General features: G+C 36.2%; 1 protein-coding gene across 2 annotated transcripts; it reads right to left on the reverse strand.

Annotated features, from left to right (window-relative positions):
- Positions 1 to 7,816: 7,816 nt before the first annotated feature.
- On the reverse strand, positions 7,817 to 13,980 carry LOC132614819 (uncharacterized). 2 transcript variants are annotated; one of them, XM_060329366.1, is made up of 8 exons: positions 13,824 to 13,980; positions 12,750 to 13,203; positions 12,114 to 12,231; positions 10,517 to 10,641; positions 9,687 to 9,772; positions 9,188 to 9,297; positions 9,035 to 9,067; positions 7,817 to 8,135 (listed from the first exon to the last, which is right to left on the reverse strand). In XM_060329366.1, the coding sequence occupies exons 1-8, from the start codon at positions 13,918 to 13,920 to the stop codon at positions 8,076 to 8,078; spliced, it is 1,083 nt and encodes a 360-aa protein (XP_060185349.1). In that variant the 5' UTR covers positions 13,921 to 13,980; the 3' UTR covers positions 7,817 to 8,075. The 2 variants fall into 2 exon arrangements, 1 of the variants encoding a protein (XP_060185349.1); XR_009572455.1 differs by lacking the exons at positions 7,817 to 8,135; positions 9,035 to 9,067 and adding an exon at positions 9,387 to 9,532.
- Between the last annotated feature and the right edge of the window lie 7,378 nt (positions 13,981 to 21,358).

Raw genomic sequence — 21,358 nt, forward strand, 5'->3', positions numbered from 1 at the left:
ATTTGCATACGACCGTGTCCATTCTAATTAATAGGGTGGATTTGGACGTTAACAGTAATCGATACACATTCTCAAAGAGCCATCTTTCTTTCGGACAAACAATACGGGCGCTCCCCATGGGGATGAACTAGGCCTAATGAAGCTTTTATCAAGTAAGTCCTTTAGTTGCTCCTTCAACTCTTTCAATTTTGCGGGTGCCATTCTATAAGGAGGAATAGATATGGGTTTAGTGCCCGGCAGTACATCAATGGCAAAATCAATCTCCCGCTCGGGAGGAAGGCCTGGAAGCTCTTCCGGGAACACATCCGGAAATTCGTTCACTACGGGAACTGACTGAAGAGTCGGCGATTCAGCTTCAACATCTTGAACTCGCACTAGATGATAAATACATCCTTTCGTGATCATCTTCCTTGCCTTTAGATAGGAAATAAATCTACCTTTCCATTCTAAGACTGGTTCTCCCGGAAACTGGAAACGAACCATCTTCATTCTACAATCAACATTGGCATAACAAGAAGCCAACCAATCCATGCCCATAATGATGTCAAAATCTACCATCTCTAGCTCATGCAAATCAATCATGGTACGACGGTCACAAATCATAACTACACAATCTCTATATACTCGGCTAGCTATTACCGATTCACCCACGAGTGTAGACACCTCAAAAGGTTTGATCGACTCCGGCTCGACTATAAATTGACCCGCAATATAAGGAGTAACATATGATAACGTGGAGCCCGGATCAATCAAAGCATATACATCATGAGAGAATACCGATAATATACCTGTGACCACGTCAGGAGAAGACTCAAGATCTTGGCGTCCAGCCAAGGCATAAATACGGTGCTGAGGACCGCCAGTACTGGGGACTCTCCCTCTGCCTCTACCATGGCCGACTGGCGCATGTGAACCTGGCCCCATAGGGCGTACAGATGCCGAAGATCCGGCTACCGACCCTGATGGTTGGGTCCTACCTCTACCATGTACTGAGGGGCAATCACGCATAATATGTCCTGGTCGACCACATGAATAGTAACCATCTGAACCCAATCGGCATTGACCCCAATGCGACTTCCCACACTGGGAACATCGTGGTATAGGTGGCCTTGACTGGCCTGAATCACCTCTAATCTGGGACCCCGAATAACTCTGACTCGGCCCGGGATGAGTAGATCTATCAAGGCTCTGGCCTGAAAACCGTGGAGGTGCACTGGTCATAGAATAGCCCGAATGTCTAGGTAACTGTTGCCTGTGTCGGCCTCTGGACTCACTTATTAGGCCCGAAGATCTGGCCCTCTTGCTATGTCCCATATCCTGTTCACGTTCACTTCTCCGCTGCTGTAGGCTTTCCTCTAAGTTCTGAGCATGTGCCTGAATGCGTACAATATCCATACCGTCCTGAAGGGACGCAGTCAAACATTTGTCCATCAAATGTGGCCCTAGGCCCTTTACGAACCAATGTACCCTGTCGCCCATATCTGCTACCATGGCCGAAGCATACCTGGCCAAGGAGTTAAAACGGAGGCTATACTCTAGGCACTCATACTGCCTTGCCTCAAATTTAAGAATTTATCGGCCCTAGCTCGCCGAACTTCTGGGGGCATATAATGACGGAGAAAAGCATCAACAAACTCTTGCCATACCGGGGGAGGTGCATTTGCTCCCCGTGAAGCCATCCATACCGTATACCACTGAATCGAGACATCTCTCAATCTATATGACGCTAACTCCACTGACTCGGTGTCCAAAGCATGTATCAACCGGAGCATCCTTAGCATACCATCAATAAAATCCTGGGGATCCTCCTCCGGTTTTGACCCAAAGAATTCCGGAGGGTTCAAAGTAATAAAGTCACGGGCCCTTGCGCTAACAGCCCTATCACCATGCCCTGAACTTTGCCTCTGAGCCTAGGCCGCAACCAACTGGGTCAACAAATTAATGGCCTCTTTCACATCCTGGCCCGAAGCATCTGGTGGAGGAGCCGGAGCTGGAGCTGAGACTCCCTCACGCTCCTCAGTAATAGGCACTGTCTGGGAGGATTGAGATTGAGCCGCACTCTGGGACTCATCTTCCTCTACTACCGGTGGCGGTGCTCTTTTAGCCCGCTTTTCTTCCACCGTCTGGCCCTTTCGGACTGCTGTAGCCTTTTTCTTTTTAGGCATCTCTGAAATACACAACACACGATTTAGGAACAAGAATTTCTTACATCATAGCTCTATCGCACGATTCTTATGAAGAAAGAAGGTCAATCATTCCTAAAATGCCCGCAGCTTCTTGTTTATAAGTGTGGCGCGCAACACACCCATACCCAAGACTCTACTAGACACGGCTCGTAGACACACCCTAGGACTGAACCGCTTTGATACCACTTTTGTCACGACCCGACTCGGGGCCGTGACGAGCACCCGGTGCTAGCCCACCCGGGCACCCTCTTAGCTTACTCTTATGCCTACATCTAGGTGAGCCGCATAATTATACATGCATTTCCATTCATTTGTCAACTAGTCCCATTTGGACAACAACATGTTTATATCATCATAGGCATCTATGCCACATCAATGTACATGGGCCAACGTGGCCGACAAAATGATGTACAAAACATAGGCCGACAAGGCCAAACACATCTACCCACACACACACATGTCTACGAGCCTCTAAGAGCATAACATATCACATTAGCGGGACAGGACCCCGCTATGCCCATAATTATATACACAAAAGAATGAGTACCCAAAAGATATGGCTCTGAAGGAAATGGAGCTCTCTATGTAATCTCTGAATATGAAGCTATGGATCAAGTCTGTCTCCCTGTGCACCTGCGGGCATGACGCAGCGTCCACAAACAAAAGGACGTCAGTACGAAGAATGTACTGAGTATGTAAAGCATGAGCAACATCAATAAATAAGCATCATGAACAACATATGAAATAGCATAGGAGGGGAGACAATAACATCATCATCATTACACTTACTTGCCTTTCATAGGGGCTTCCCATTTTTCATACGTATTCGTACACCTACGTCATCATCTGTATTCCATACATAGTCTTATCACATTCATATTCATATTATATACTTAGTCATTTCATATACATAGCATTTTACATAGCATACCCGACCTCATAGGATCGGTGTTTCATACATACTTGGCCAACCAAGGCTCAAGGTTACTCATACCTGGCCCTACCAAGGCTTCAGGGTTATCCGTACCATCTGCAGAGGTGTGCGCGCGTTTCGTAATCGTATACATACTTTATACATAATCATATACATATATTCTACCCGACGTTATAAGCTCGAGGTTTCATCATAGCCCTTCATAGGCACACATATAAGTATATAGCCCATAGGCACCTTTAGCATCATTATTATCATCCTTATCATTACTATCGTCATCATTAACGTTACTTCTATATCATAGGCCTACTCGTCGTATGAAGTGCGTGGTACAATCGTAGTACATATCAAGGGTCGTGAGCTTATGAGCTCGGAATATCAACCAATTGAAAACAACGTACTCATATAGAGGATTCAAGAGTTTGGCCAAGGAACCATGCCTTATGAAAGAAGGGTCGGCCTTACATACCTTTTCGTCGAACTATTCTACACTTGCACGCTTCCTTCCAATGTTAGTGTTTCTACCTTCATTAATATCATAACAATGGTCGTTAGTCATTCACATCATCCACATAATCTAGATTTCTCAATTTGCTTCTAATTCACCCATATTTATGGTCATAACATTCAACTTCGCCCATTTGTCTAAAGTGTCGAGTTCGTGATCTCAATACTATTTGTAACACATTCATATCTCAACACAACAACATTCGTGATTCAATTCAAACTATTCCTCAAAATGTCACTATTCATCATTCATGACCTAGTTGACCATATTTTCTACAATTCATGTATTTCAACTCTCCAATATCTTAAACATCATATAAATATCATGAATCTTACCTTAGAAGTTGTAGGAACAAGCTTTAGTTGATAATACTCCACTTTGAGCAAAACCCTAGTTTTTCTCCATTTGGATTTCTTGACTTGGATGACCTTTGATGATGTTCTTGCTCTTGATTCACTTTGTTTTATGTTGTTGATGACTTATGATCCTTGAAAACTTGGATAATAAATGTAGAGAGATGTTTTAGAGAGAAGTGGTGTAATGTTGAAATGAAATAAAACAAGTGTTGGTCCCTTTATTTAATGACTTGCAAAATCTGAACTGAAGTGCACAGTGGTCGTCCATAGGGGTTTACGGTCCGTATTCCAGTTTACGGACCGTCCTTCGTGGTCGTCTTTAACCATATTCAGAACCAGAAACTTAAGGCTGCAACATGGTGATTTACGACCATGGTTTACGGGCCGTAAATCACTTTACAGTCCGTCCTCCAGGTCGTATTTAGCCATTTCCTCAACTGGCAGAAAGTTGAAGTTTTGCATGCCAATTTACGACTTGCTAGTTTACGGACCGTATACCAATTTACGGTCCGTCCTAGCACTTTACGACCACTGGGCAGTTTCAAATTTGCAACTTCCCATATTTCTTAGGCTTCTCATTTTAATCACCCACGTCCATGCACATGCATTGCTCACCTTATATCTCGTCTTGACTTAGCCAACTTTCTCATTTCACATCGGATACCTTTGCAATCTCGCCTAAGGTCATCAAACGTCGTTTCTTGCTCATGGACATCATGCACTCATATTCATCACTAGTTCATTCACTTTCGTACCAACGGAAAAATTTTCGAGGTGTAACAGTATATAATTTAAGTACTAATTTTATTTATGTAAATTAATTACATATCGTTTCCTCAAGTACAAAATGTATTTGATGTTTTAGAAATTACAAATCAGTTCAAAAAAGAATTGTCTAATTACATACATATTTAAAATTACTCACTTATAACTATTTACGGTTTATTACTATAGATTTAGTCTATTTACCGTATTTATTTTTATCTTTGTTTAGTCCAAAAGGTTTAATGAACTAATTAATTTAATACATGATTTAATCCCAATTTTACTCCAATTTGGTCAATTTTCAAAATTATATTTGAATTATGTTTAATTGTGCAAGAAATTGATTTTAATTTAAAACAAATTAACAATTCTGGCAACTAATTGCTATGATTGAAATAATTTTGGTTTGTGAGTTAAATAGACTTTGGCTACAATTGCAAGTTTCAAAATTCGGCCCAAGTGTCCAACATTTGGCAATATAGACCCTATCCAGTGGACCAATCCGCTTGTGTGTTGCATGTTTATTGACATATAAAGCTCTAATTTTTATTATATCAGATCAAAGATATGTCTATCATTGATGTCTTTTAATTTATAACTACGAATGTTTTCGTAGCCAATAATTGCACTATTTAACTAAGAAATTTAAGTCGTAGCCGTTTGACGATTGTATTTTCTGTGAGAAAATTTAGTTGTGACTAAATTATAGATTAAATAGAGACAATAATACAACGTCACTAATTGTTTCAACTATTAGTGACAAAAATGTAGGTCACAATTAAATATAAAATTTTGTGGCTAAAGTTTACCATGATTAACTACTAATACTATTTCGTCACTATTGTATCAATATATATTTTGTGACGAAAGTTTTTCGTGTCCAAAATTTAACTAATTTTAGGACAAAAAATGATTTGTCACGAATTGGGTACATCATCAGCGACAAAATAATGTGCCATTGATAAAATTTAAATTTGTGGCTAATAGTACTCAATAAATGGCGCTAACTCATTATTTAGTAGGAAATTTTAATGGACAAAACTTTGCTACGACTTTTTGTATTTCGTCACTAAAAGTATGTGCCTCATGTATTTAAAGGCGAAATATAATTTTCGTCACAAAAAATGGACAATTGGTGACGAATTTCGTGTCGTAGCTAGTAATTTTGTAGCTAAAAATCACATTTGTTGTAGTGTGTCTTGAAATGAAGGTTGTGAGTCGTAGCGCTCATATCTGTTGTTACTTGAATATCAGTACACGACAGTGTTACTTGAATCAACAAAATTCTGTTGTACTATTTCTTTTTTCTTGCTAGCTCTCATATCTGAGTTACTGTATTTGGGAGATAGTTAAAACTATATCGGGATAGAGATGTTAAATATATCTGCTCGATAGTAGTTTTCAAGACATATGGCTGCTTAAATGCCTTTTGTTCCTTTCTGCTTTAATGCCAATTAAGATAAATGGATTAGGAGCATAAACTTCTCATACAATACATGACTTTTCTATCCCTCAACCCACTAGAAAGTAATAATCATGAAAATAACCTTAAGTGTAGTGTATCAAAGTTTGTCTCAATCATAAATCTTTTCTTTTTTGCCTTTGGTAGGAAAAAATGGAAAGCTTCCAGATGAAGGTAAGAATGGAACGTAAGATCTGATATATTGACGTCTGTTCTATTTGTTATCGTAGAGAATCTGCTTAAACTTTGGATGGACCGTAAGATCGGATGCGGTTGTTCTTTATGTTCAATCTAACTAGAAGAATCAAAGCAGAATTTCCTCTTTCCTCAGTATAACAAAATTCCATTTCCTTCAGAAATGCTTCATGTGGAGAGAGGTCATGTATTTGAGTATACGTTGGATTCTGCTTTAATGGGTTTTAAGGTGTAACTGAGTTAGTGTCAAGACATGTAGAGTAATTCTTTGTTTCGGTGTAGCAAACTGCAGAGCCTTAGAACTCTATAGCTTTTGCCTATCAAATTGAATCAATCATCATTCAATTCTAATAAATTAAACCTTTGGGAATGTAATGCTAGTAGTCGCTTACCTGAAAATGATAAATTTGAAAGGTCTTTGTCCCAATGAGGAAGAACAATTTACAATGCTTGCTTTTGCTTAAATAATGGAATTATACACTTCTACTCTCATTTTTTTTTTTTTTTTTTTTTTATGTGTGTGTTCAATTTTGCGTTCAAAATAACATGGACATAATGAGTGCAAGTTACAATTTTTTTGGTTTTATACTATGCACTGAATTTCCATATCCATGATCATGTGTGATAATATTTCAGTATTTCTATTTTCTTATTGGACGTGTTTAACTTGAACAGATTCTAATTTATGCAAGTTTTATGCAGGACAACTAGAAGGAGAAGATCTAAACGAGCTGCATTGTTGCACTACTTCGTCTGACTTATTCCAAGACCTTTATTACTGCACATCTAACCCTCTTTCTTAACCTGGAAAAAAAAAATAAGCGATGGGACTCATACTGCAAATCGAACTTTGTATCAGGAACTAGTAGAAAGTATCTAGATTAAATATTACCTGGTTCATGGACATAAATCAACCTTTGTAACTATCAAACTTATGTACAACACGAACAGTTACATAATTCGTCTTCTCTAACTCCCATTTCTAATATGTAGGAATTAGATGACACTTGATTATAACACATATAATATAAATAAGTTCTTTGACAACAAGAGTTGTCCAAAATATTTTGCTGTAACTTGTTGCATGGATTCGAACCAAATTATTCAATCTAACTTCTCTTCAAGAAACTACTAGTATCTTCAGAAATATGATGTAAATAACATACTATATATGAATATTCTGCAGCTGCAATGTATATATGAACTACAAGATGCCGGTGTAGGATTAATGAAAAATAAAAAATTACTTGTTAAATGAAAAAGGGCTTAGAAACTAGAAAGGAAATCTAGACACTAAATTCAACTTGACAGGCCTAACTATTGCCTAGTTATGTTCTTCTCCCTTGTTTAAAGCTAACAACTGTTACCAGTGAAGTTGATTCAGTTATAATACCAAAAACTATCCCTTTCGTTTGAGTTTTTCCTTATAGTAGAAAGAGTATGTTTCATATATATAAAGAAACATACAAAACAACCATCTTATACCAACTACACGACAAACTTCAGTTCAAATGTTTACAGTGACGGGCATAATCAAATGCTTCAATGTAACAGGGGGATGTGCCAGTTTAGACTAGAGAACTTGCATCAGTGGCTAAAACATTGTGTTTTCACAAGATGCGACCATTCCAATCGTACCACAATTAGCGCATATGATGGAAAGGGTCTATCAGTCATTGAATAGAGCAACTGGATACCCTTCTGTGCTTGTCATTTTCATGATCTCCTTCTGCAGAAAAAACAACGATGAGGTGCAGTTGTGCAATACAGCTCATACAGGAGGCTTCACAATTTTGCAATTGTTCCACTACATAAGATTAAGCGACAAACATAGTGCATGTAGACCAATGATTAAAGTCTATAAAAGGAAAGAGTAAACCATTGATCAACTAAAAGATTCAATCCTCGCGCGCAGTTTGGCTGTTTGGGGTTGGGGGGGCTATGCCCTCCAAACATGCCTGGAATGCTTCTTCTTATAATGAAGTTGAGTTATAGCATTGTAAATTAGGTCTATATGGAAAAGTGGGTGGGTGGGTGGGCGGCTGCCTAAATATAATCAATCAAAATCGCATCAATAGTAGTTAGTGGTTGTCCAGGTCGAAGAAGGAAGCCCTGGCGCATCATAGTCTTGATGGATTTTTTTCAAGTCAATTTTCATAGGTAATTGCTGCTTATCCCCCCTGAAAGCGAGAACTCAAGGCGGTGCGAAAGGAGAATAACTGAGATAGGATACTCTGCCCGGATGAATATTTACAGCCTATATGATTCAGGTAATAGTGTCTTCTTCTATAAGCAGACTATTTTTCTTCTCTCTTTTTCTTTAAGCTTCTACAAGCAAACCATAAGAGAATTTCTCAAAATAGAGACTGGATATAAACATATATTGTTTCTGTTCGGATAAGTGTCTACCCTTTTCAGTATTTTAAGACTATTCCAGTGTATGAGATTATGCATTTGACTGGTGTTTATAACTGGGGGAAGCAGGATGAATACTCAGTCTCATATCTTAATTAATAATTAATCATGTAAGGGTGGACAAATGCGCAATAACGTAAAAAATGGTACAGAATCAAACATGTAATCTCCATTAAATAGCACAGACACTAAAAAGGTAATATCTTTTATTACCTGGATGAGCGCAGTGATCCTTCCAGGAGCATGCTGAAATTTAACACAAACATCAGTAAGGGGGATTATTCATTTAGCAGCTTCAAAACTATTTTTATTTCCCATCTTTACTTCTTTTAAGGGGATTATTCATTTAGCATGAATCTATCATACCTCAAATAGCTTCTCCTCCCAAGTTACGTCCCTCCAAGTTTGTGCTTCAACTGATTCCCATGAACTAGGAGCTTGAATAACTTCCACATGCTGCAATAGCCTCAAGCTGTCTGCAATAATACTTTAATAAGTATTCTAACAGTAAAAATAACTCCTCCTACTGTATGAACACAAATTCACGATGGCACATTATGCACACTTTTACTCTACCCTTCACTTCTAAACTGTATAGGAATATACTTTCATAATGGCACATTGAGCACGCTTTCTACTCTACCTTCCACTTTTAAACTGAGTCCAACCTTAGATATGTGCACATAATAAGCATGAAGTCGAGCTGGAGAACTGATAGGCAAGAGGTCTAAAGCATTAGGACCACAACTCAGACATGTATACGAGAAATAGCTTTGGAGCTTCCGGCAAGAAATAAAAGCAAGCTTTTGAGTATATAATGCCCGAAGAAATGATAATTATTTGAGCTTACGACTGAACCACATACTTGTAATGAATGCTTCTGACCACATGTCATGCTCAGACCATGAAGGTGCAATTTCTCTGACTGAGATTTTGTTTCTTGAGCATATGCTGAAAAACAGATCATCATGGTCATTATTTAACAAAGTACAATTTTAATGAAATATCTCGTGTGATCTGGAAGAATTATTTTAAGCAAGCAGCTCCTAGCAGACAGGTGACTAATGCTGTTTTCTTGAAAGATACTACTTAAACCGTATAGAAACAACATGATTTAATCCTTTCGATCCAAAAATTCCATATTTATCATTTCAGTCAAATTCTTCAACTATCCACAGAGCCTCACTAGTTTCATTTGTCCTTGTGGTTCAAACATGGGCATCACACACAAGGACAAATGCCAGACCATTCTATAAAGCACTCCCTTGGGAACATATAGGATGACTTGTAGATAGAAATTCTCAATGGCAAAGATGGACTGCTAATAGAAATGACTAACTAATGAGTTATTATTAATAAACTTACCTCCTATTATTATATAAAGAGATTTATGTCCAAGATCTGCTTCAATAGACTCTTACCAGTAAAGGAAATTCTTTATGGTATAGTATGTAATATGTGCATAACACAGAGAATTAGGGAAACAGAAAACCTTCTAGAATAATTCTGTGCCAACCATATCAAATGTTAGGCATAACCAAGTCAATATAACAGTAACAACCCCTTCCAAGTTGACCAGCATTTATTACATTCTACATATGAATAAGTTGCTGCAAAATGCAGAAAGTTCCAAACAGTAACAAAAAGTTTAAAATCTAAATATGTCAAGTTCCAACGGCTAACAAAGGAACGCACTCAAGAATGACTTGGCGTACAACTCCTGGAAGGACACCATCTCTTAAAGGGGCAGTCTGCAATTCAATTGAAACTGTAGATTCATTCTCTCTTTGGCTAGCCTTTTGGTAATCATCGTTAACATCCTGCAACAAAAATAAAATCGTAAATTTTTTAAGATAAAACATGATAGGCATTGTATAAGTAATACACCATTCACGTACAGTTAGAGCAAAATGATAAAGACTTAATAACTTCTCATACACTAGATTACAATTCCAAATTCAAAATACAATGTTTCATCTCATTACATAATAAGTGAAGCAAGATAAGCTTTTCACATTAAGTTAAGCGAGTCATGCATTCACTTTGTAAAGGAGAAGCCGGACTGTCGCCACTGAGGATTTACCTTATCCCCAGCAAAATAATACTAGTTGCACTATTTGGATGACTTGGTTAGTAATTGCTGTAATTCCTGCTCGATAGAAGTTGATCTGCCTTCAACGTAGATGCTGAGTCCATTTTAAAGTAAAGCTTAACACTTTTTTTTCCTTGAACAGTAAAAGAGCATTTTTATTGACATCAGCACTAAGATGATGCTGTATCATGTACATCCAAAAAGCAAAAGTATAATTCCTTCCTTCTAACAGAGGAAAAAACCTACAAAATCAATCAGCTGTCATTCAGCCTCATGTACATATTCCTTGCTACACCAAAATACAACAGAAGTATGTAATTAGTTGTCTTCAGCATGGAGTTGGTACATCTTTCAAAGCACCTCCGGTTTCTTTCTTTCCAGATGGACCACCAAATGCATGCAGAAATTGTTTTCCATATTTTCTTCAAGCTTTACTCGAACTTTTATAGCCCCAGTAATCTTACACTTGGCACTTTATGATAGGTAAACGTTAGTTTTAGTAATAGTTACCTTATTAAAAAATAACTATCATTAATTGTTAGAAGACGAGCAATAAGCCTGGCGGTTGTCTAAACTAAATTTCCGTATACAGTAAATAACCTTCCCGTAATTGACTACCAAAATTTGTCAAGCTATGTTTATCCTGTAAAGCTAGAAGAAATGTCCAGCACTATCGATCTTTTCTTCTCATAGAAAGGTTTCAATCTAATCACAAAATTCACTGATAAATTAGCTATGTATGGCTCAAAGATTCCACAATGTCAGATTGAATAATTACAACAGGGAGTACTCTAAATCTAGTGTAAAATTCAAATTTTACAAATCCCAACCAAGAAATGATGGCTGTCTTAAAGAAACCAACTGTTTCCTTCAATAAATGAAATCTCTAGTTAAAACAACTACAGCTTTGTATTCTTTTCCTTTCCCTTTCTTAAGCACTAAAAACTCATGCATAAGCTCAATCTGCTGAAACTCAACTTCCCTGAAAAACCATCAATGCACTACACCTTTAACAAGAACAAGTAAGATCTCAGCATCAGTTGTTACAGACAAAATGAACTAAACAAAAATGGTTTGGCCATCTGAACTCTAGCAATGATAAAAGATTATATGGAATATAAGAAAAATTCCAACTCTTCTTACTGCAACACAAAACTTTAAGAAAATAGGACTCATTAAGAGTGCTGTAATGACATTCACCTTGCGGCAAACAACAAAAAGATTTGTCAAACAACCCTCTAAGATCTGGTCACCATTGTTTGACAAGAGGAGCTCATTGACAGAAGGTGGCCTCAGCTTCTCCAATTGTTTCCTTTGCCTACCTATAACGAAAACAACAAATAGAAAGATTGTGTCAACAAGTTCACCACTTCCCTGTATCCTCAAATCAGATACTACGGGTGTGTTCGGTATGGTTTTCCAATTTTCCTATGTTCGGTTGGTCAAAATTTTTGGAAAACATTCTCTAGGAAAACAAGTTCCTCAAAAATGAGGAAAATGACTTCCCTAGTGGAAGTAAGGAAAAAAAGTTCCACAAGTAGCATTCCACATTGATTGTATCCTCCCCACCCTCCAACACACCTCATCTTCACCCCCACCACTGTAGCCCCCATCCCCACCACCCCACACCCTATCCCCACCCACCATACTATATGTCTAGATTATGTACAAATGCTTTTAGAATAATATTTTTTGCTTACATACTGAAACAAAAAAATAAGAAACCCACTTATTTTCCTGGAAAACATTTTCCTTTGCACCGAACACACCCTAAAGCTAGATCACCATTCAATAGTATCAAGAGGAAATTCCATGAGTATAGTCGCGCATAATTACCTAACCCAATCTGAGTATTTGGCATTCGCTACGCGCCTGCCACGACCTACAACTGCCAAACGTGCTGCATTTTCATGGATACCAAAGAGTGGAGGAACATAGGAACCAACATGGACATACACATCAAAAGCTGTAGACAAATTCTCCTCCAACCTATCAACATTTCCACTGACAAGACATGTAATGGCAAATTCCCCTCCACTTCTTCTTTGTTTCAATACAAAAGGCAGAGCTTTTCTCATTGAATCATTTACAAGAGATTGAACCAATGAATCCAGCATGGTTGGTTTTATTGATACTAAGGAAAGAGGGACTCTACATGTCTCTGAATGGAATAAAAGTTCAGGGTTGGAATTCAAAAGAAATCTTAGAGAATTGGAGAGTCTACTCATATGCCTTTCCCAAAACAACAGCAGTGAGCCATCATTGTGAGTCCTAGTTGTTGTATATGCACCTGAAATTGGATAAAAAGAAAAAATTGCCTGTGAGTCTCTCTTTTGTTTTACTCCCTTTGTTTCATTTATGTGTTACCGTTCAAATTTCGAGAGTGAAACTTCTTTACTTTGACCGCTAATTTGGACATTTGAAAAATAATTTACACATTTAAAAAGTACATAAAAAGTACTACTTCCTCCGTCCCATTTGCTAGGACACTCTTTCCTTTTTAATCAGTTCCAGAAAGAACGATACTTTTTTATATTTAAAAATAATTTAACTTCAAAATTCCTCTTTTACCCTTAATAAAATTATCTACAAACACATAAACATTCAGGCTTGTTTTAGACCATAAGTTCTATGTGCCCAGTCAAACACCCTCGTGTGAAGTAGGACGGAGAGAGTATAAGCTACAATAATTAATAATATAAATTATTTAAAGGGCGTACGAATAAATTGCGGTCAAAGATTTTCTTGTTTGACTTTTAAAAAATAAAAAAAATATCACATTAATTGGGACAGAGGGAGTAACATTTATTTTTTGAAGTATATAGCTCAAAAACCAAGATTCGCATGTGGGAAACTATTTTTCTTACAACAACAGAAGAAAGAAGGAATAAGAAAGGGGAGTAAAAGTACCTCTGTGGGATTCAAGTAAGGTTGTAACAGATGGGTTTTCTGCCAAGTTTGGAATCAAACCATTTTTGAAGAGAAATCTGCAACTGCTGCTCGTCATCAAGAAGGTGAATGACCTCGCTGGAATAAACAAGATTTAACTAAAATGTACCTCTCAAGTTTTTATTATTTCAAAATAGGAAGAAAATTGTGATTTTAGTCCCTGATTTATTGCCTAATTGTCATTTTGGTCCTTGTACTAATGCAATAAACACATTTAACTTGCAATTAAATAATGTGTACAATTTTAATCCGTAAATCTAACTTGATGTTAACACCTTTAACTTTAGATAATTTTCTTAAGAAGTGGATGTCGCGGCAATGGGAGTCACATCTAAGAGACATGCTAGTTCAAAAAAGAAGAAAGAAAGTGAGAACTATTGATGACGAAGAAGCAATTCTCACACTTTGAGTCTGAAATATTTCTAATTGGCATGACATTTCTATCCGAGTGACTTTTACTTTTGGTAAGCTTCTGATTTTGGTCACTTTACTAGACCTTAATAAAAAATGACTACATTATGAATTTAACTTACACTATTCAGTTATATGCGTAGTAATAAGAAATTATTTTTTTAAACTCATGCCGGTCATGACACTTGTGTTTTTAGAATTTTGGGTGAAGAGGTTAGCCACGAGGGGGAGAAAAAGGAGAGAAACAAAAAGAGATGGAGCTGCAAATTGAGTATATGTTCTTTTTCTTCTTTCCTAAGACAAGTACTATTCCTGCAATCGGATCTTTTCATTCCTCAATCTTTACTTTTTGTGATTCTCATGTAATTGGTCATATTTTTTATTTTTTTTCTTCATTTTGTGTAACTGTGTTATTATTTTAATTTGTGAAACTACACCTCCTAATATTAGAAATAATGAGTCATTAAAAAACTTGACATATAATAAGTGATGTTACTAAAATAGAATTTCATTGTTGAATGAAGTTATAGACATATATTTTCCCATTCTTTTGAATTATATTTACTTAAGTTATGCAAGAACTTACTTATGTAATGTTGGATTTTGACATACGAGTATTTGTTAAACTTTGTTTTTTTTTTTTTTTTTTTGTGGGGGATTTTGAACTAGGTTATATTTTCGATTTCAATTTATTTGCTTTAGTACTATTGACTTATAATTTCACATTGCATGTTTTTCATTTTTTCACTCTATTTTGTCAAATTTTTGAATAGTGTTGTGACATTATATTCATAAATATTATTCTTTTTGTCAAATATCCAATCAATAATGTTCTTACCAAAAAAGTGCTTTTAATTTTTAATAATTAATTTAATTAAATTATTATAAATTTGAAAAATATATATCAATTAGTTTTTTACAATATTAGCTACAAATATATGACTATTAATTACTAAATTTTCAAGCAACAATATGTATCTTAAATACCTAATTTAATATCATTTATAAATGCACATATTTTCAAATATAAATTTTTAATTTTTTATAATTAAATTTTATTTTTAAATTAAACTAACTGTGTAATTTGTGCAACCAAACAGTATATTTGTACTTACACTGTAATTACGTTATGACAAACAAACATATCATCATAATTATAACACTGTGTAATTACTACCCTAGTAATTACACCAATTCCAATTACTAGGTGGCTTTCCAAACAGGTCATAAGGGAATTGGGGTATAGTTTTAATTATTAAGAATTTAGCGTAAAGATTAAAATTCAATCTTTTTTTAAAAAAAAAAAAAAAATCCACTGCCACATTTAGATTTCAAATTTGAATTTTTCCTCCCATGTCTTCCTCTTCCTTTTCTTCTTCTTTTTCCTTCTCCCTTTTTAATTTTTTTTAATTTTTTTATTTTTAAATCAAACCCACCAATCAGATTCGTGGGGATTTATTAAATTAAAAAAAGTCTTACAACAAACTATCAAAGGCTGGTTAGTTGAAAGAAAAATGTAGAAAGTAAATAAAGGAACTGAAAAACAACAACTGGTCATGAAATTAACAGCTAAAATCTCCTAGTGCCTTGACTTGATTTCATCTTTCACACCTCCAAACTCTCACCGGGTAGTATAGAACAAAGTCAGTTGAATTTTCTTCATGCAACAAGGAATGTAGTAGAATTTTAGTATAGTTGTCAGCTTCAGTTGAAAAGATCAGCTGTATAACTTGTGCCAAGTTCTAAAATCAGGTGCTAAAGTTTAGCTTGAACATATTAGGATTCCCTGCATGGGGATGAGCATGAAAATACCACCCATGCAGAGTTTTCACACATTTAGTCACTAACTTTAGCCCCTACAAACATAATCAATGACAATCTGATGTAGAATATCAACAAAACAATTGCAATCACGGATGTTTTCTCACTTCAATTCTGTTGGTTGGTCGTATCATTGGTATTCCTGATTCTCAGATTTGGAATCTGAGTCTTATCTGCATATAATATCTTTCTAGCCATGGATGGAAGATCCTAAAAAATGTTAAACTGCTACACACCTTCAAAATAAAAAACAAAATGAGCTAAAAAGTTTACCACCATAACTATGCTCCAAGGAACCTCCCATTCTGCTGAAATAATCATCTTCATAGCCATAGAATTAATTTCCAGTTTGAGATGATATAGGTAATATGTCATGCAGCATCCAATCTCTCTTTTGATAGCAACTGCCTCTGCGTCACGACCCAATTTTAGGATCATGACCGGCGCTAAGGGGTAGGATTCCCAAAGCAAGACTTAATGGGAATTCACAGAAAATCGGGCAGAGTTTTCCTTGTTTTTATGACTATCCAAAATTTTCCTGTCTCAAAATCAATAACAGAAATAATCAATCTCAACCAAACTAACAACAATCATCCTCAACCAACCCATTTTCAACGTAATAATACTGAGACATCTCTAAAATGCGGGAAAAACGTCTAATACTAGTCACCAGTCAATAATAATAAAAGAATGCTCATGGGGCAGATCAAATGACTTTGGAGAAACTCTAATAGCTCAAAGAAAAGATCATAGCATATGAATAGACTCTTAGCCCACGCGAACAAGTGCGGGGCTCACCGAAAACTTTCAGCTCGTGCTCTAGTTAACAAAATGCTCACTAATGACACCTACGATATCTGTAAAAAAAAAAAATAGCGAGGAGTGAGACACTTGCTCGGTGAGTAATAACACTTAACCTGTCACGACCCAAACCGATGGGTCATGATGAGTGCCCGAGCCCTACCTATCGAGTACCCCTAGACATACATCCGAGACATAAACATGAGGTATAGATGGGCCATATATAACTTCTGACAATAACCTGCTATCTCATGTGCATAATAAGCGTAATGAACCAAAACTCCAAAAGATATATATATATATATATATATATATATATATATATATATATATATATATATATATATATATATATATATAGATGCATGCTGAATGACTACGTAAGCCGACAAGGCACATCAAAAATCGAGGCCGACAAGACCAAATAACGTCCCACCATAACCGACTTGTCTACAGACCTCTAATGGAATACAACTGTATAATAGACGGGACAGGGCCCCGCCGTACCCATGAATATATGCAAAATATCGTACCAAAATACTAGACTGCAACTCCGAGATAATGGAGTGCACCAACAGCCGCTGAAAAGGAGCCCTAAGAATCTGGTCCGCCAACCTGTCTTTCCGAACCTGCATGGCATGAATATAGCACCCCCAGGCAAAGGGGTGTCAGTACGTAAAATGTACTGAATATGTAAGGCAACAAAAAGACATAATAAATACGATATGAATCAGAAGGGATACGAGAATCAACCTGAACTGTAACATGTCATTAAGAGCCATGAGTATGCATGATAATCTCTTGAAAACATGTATATCATATATGCATATATACCTTCACCCATTCGCTGCCCCGTCGAGCATCATAACATATTGGCCCCTTCGGGCATCATAATCATCGTATACCAGCTGATCAGGTGGTTTGCATATATAACACCATAGCCCTTCCCCTTCCCCAAAGATCATGATGCACAAATATATATATATATATATATATATATATATATATATATATATATATATTCATGACAAAGCTTATAAAACTCGGAACTCCCTTCGGAGTGACTTTCTAGTCCTTACCTTTTTATCTTGTTAAGTTCATCATCATTATTATCATATGTCCCCGTCGGGCCTTAGAATCAATCAAGAAAATGTACGTGAAATATGAAACCTTATAGATGCCCTTTTGAGACTTAGGAACTCAAGGAACAATATGTTTTGAAACCCAATCATATGAATGACAAAAAGTAGACCACCCTAGACTAATAAGAGTAGAGTCATTATGGAGCAATATTCATTTACGCTTCGTTATGCCATAGGTCATGCCAAAATGAAAGAGAGGATAGCCTTAACATAACTCGAGTCTTCAATGCGATCTAACAACGAACTTGCCGTAACTATTACGCCAACCCTATAACAAAGGTATACATGTATAGACTTAGGCGACGCTAGTATATCACGTATATCAAGAACTAATTCGGTTCTAAAATGAAATGGACATCATTTCCCCTATTTCATGACCATCACAATACAACCAACAAGACTAAAAAATGAAACCACAACCTCTTCAAACCTTCCTTAGACTCAAATTACCAACAACACAAAGATATACAAGAACCCGTCCAATATACGCTCATATACGATATCTTTATACACTTCCTTCCTCCAAATTCATGAAGTACATGAAAACATCACAATAACCTAAGCTCTGATACCAACTTTGTCACGAACCAATTTAGGACCATGACGCGCGCTAAGGGGTAGGATTTCCAAAGCAAGCCTTAACGGGAATTCGTAGAAAATCGGGCAGAGTTTCCCCTGTTTTTATGACTATACAAAATTTTCCTGTCTCAAAATCAATAACAGAAATAACCAATCTCAACATAACTAACAACAATCATCCTCAATCAACCCATTTTCAACGTAATAATACTAAAACATCTCTGAAATACGGGAAGAACGTCTAATACTAGTCACCAGTCAATAATAATAAAAGCATACTCATGGGACAAATCAAATGACTTTGGAGCAACTCTAAGAGCTCAAAGAAAAGATCATAATATATGAATAGACTCTTCGCCCACGCGAACAAGTGCGGGGCTCACCGAAAACTTCCAACTTGTGCTTTAGTTAATGAAATCCTCACCAATGTCACCTACGGTATCTTTAAAAAAAATAGCGAGGAGTGAGACGCTTGCTCGGTGAGTAATAACACTTAACCACAACCATTTTTAGTGGGAACAAGTCAGAAAACATGCTTATATAATATTCATAAATATCATGAAATAAATAACCTTTCAAAAACGGTAGCAATAGCCAATCTTGTCTATTTTCATGTGAGCAGAAATCATTTAACAATTCAGTAATAAATACTGTTATATCAACTCTTATATCTGAGAGGTTTCCAAGAAAGTATCATGTAATCTGTATCATGTGGACCCCTTCGTAAAATAAGTCAAATATAACTGTAGGTCCCTACTCGAGGGAAAACTATACATGTATGCTAGTTCTACCTTTCCACGTGCAAGGGCTGTAACTGTAATATGTAAATACAAGGTGCACCAGGTCTAACGAACCCGTCGTTAGCTAGGGGATCCTTCAAAGTCTCCTCTCTTTAAGACTTTTCTTTGTAAACAGTAAATACTCATATGAAAGTATTTTCAAAATAATGCATAGCATTTCAATTCTTATCAAATCATGTAATTTCATTTCGGTAACGGTAATCATATCTTAAGTAACAATAAAACATGTCTAGTAACAATGAGAACATTTTAAATAACTATAAACGTCTCAAGTTACGGTGAAAACATTTAGAATAACTGTAAACATCTCAAGTAACAACAAAACATATCTAGTAACGGTGGAAATATTTAGAATAACCTGTAAACATCTCAAGTAAACTGTTTGGTACCATATCAAATAAAGGACTGGTCCCACATGAAATTTCAAAGCATCGGTAACACATCTTATTTTCAAAATCATGTATAAACCATGCAGGTTATGAAAATACAAATTGTGGTAAGATTACTACTCACAGTACTCGTGTTGAAATACCAAAATCGTCACCTCAAGCAACTCGTACGACTTCTTCAACTACCTATATTTTTACAAAACAAACCTATATATCAACTCGTGAATTGCCAACATAACTGGTCCAATTTTATCACCTTTTATTAATTTCCATTCCTCTGGAATATGATCTAAATTCCATGTTAATCAATTAGTAGTACTCAAAAAGGAAAAGAAGCTACATCTGATTCTTTGTTTGCTCTTATACTTGGATTGATAACACCATATGTAAAAGGCATAAAGAATTATAATTGATTGAAATCAAGTAGAGCAGAACTATTGTCCTCACATAGTCCTTTATAAGCACTGCTAACTTACACTAGAGTGCTTCTATAAATTAAGTTCAGTAATTTACCTTTATCTTCTCCTTCTCTCTTCAATTATTTATCTATGCCTTGAATTACCTTCGTGCTCCTTCACTAGAACGAGAGGCAGAAACTCACGTCCCATATTTCTTTCTTTGTTTGCAAACATGGCTGACCAAACTTCCACTTAAATCTCTTCAAATTGTGCCCTTATTTTTCCTTAGTACGTATCTGATGGGCTAAGGCCCATTGTATCTTTTTTTTTTTTAAAACTTATCTTGTTTCATCATTTGTCCCTTTTTTTTTAAGTTACTAAAATACCGTTTGGTTATTATGGGGTATTACACTCTGTAATGAGATTGTTCCCATCAAGGGACCTCTGAACTGCCACATGTATAAGATCACTATTTTCATTTCTAATACAGAATACCACAACACTTGGACGTGGATTTCCCCTAGAAGCTTAAACCATCACCCTGATAGGAATTCCTATTTCACTGATTTACATCTAATATTGGGTCCGTAACCTTCAGAAAAACTGAATGATTGATGGTCATCTCTTTTTGATGTTTTGTAACAAAGGAAACCTCACTCTACATAACAGATATACATTCATGTTAGTGGATCACCTTGTTAAAGGTAATTGAACCTCCATGTAACTTTGTATTCCTCCATTCCAGGATCTGCCACATAATCATTGATGGCACTAATTTAATTATATTCTTTAACTTGTAGGAGCAAGCAACATTCCACCGTGCCAATACGGTCTATTTACTTTAAAACAAGAACTAATGATATTTGCAGCATTGTTAAAAACATTCCAGACCGTTGGAGCAAAATCACTTGTGAGAAACATATGATCTATTGTCTCCTGCTGAGGATCACTACAACAACATCTGGAAACAACATTTATCCAATACTTGCCAAAACTTCATCAACAGGAATTTTGAACTTCCACAGCCTCCATAAGAAGAAGGAGATTTTACCTTTTATCCACATGTTTTTGTACACCTCAGAAGTATGAGATCTTTGTCTATGCAATTTCCAAGAACTTCCAACATTAAACTAGCCAGTATTAGTCATTCACCAT

This window comes from Lycium barbarum, chromosome 10 (genome assembly GCF_019175385.1).
Source record: "Lycium barbarum isolate Lr01 chromosome 10, ASM1917538v2, whole genome shotgun sequence".
NCBI classification, from domain to species: Eukaryota; Viridiplantae; Streptophyta; class Magnoliopsida; order Solanales; family Solanaceae; genus Lycium; species Lycium barbarum.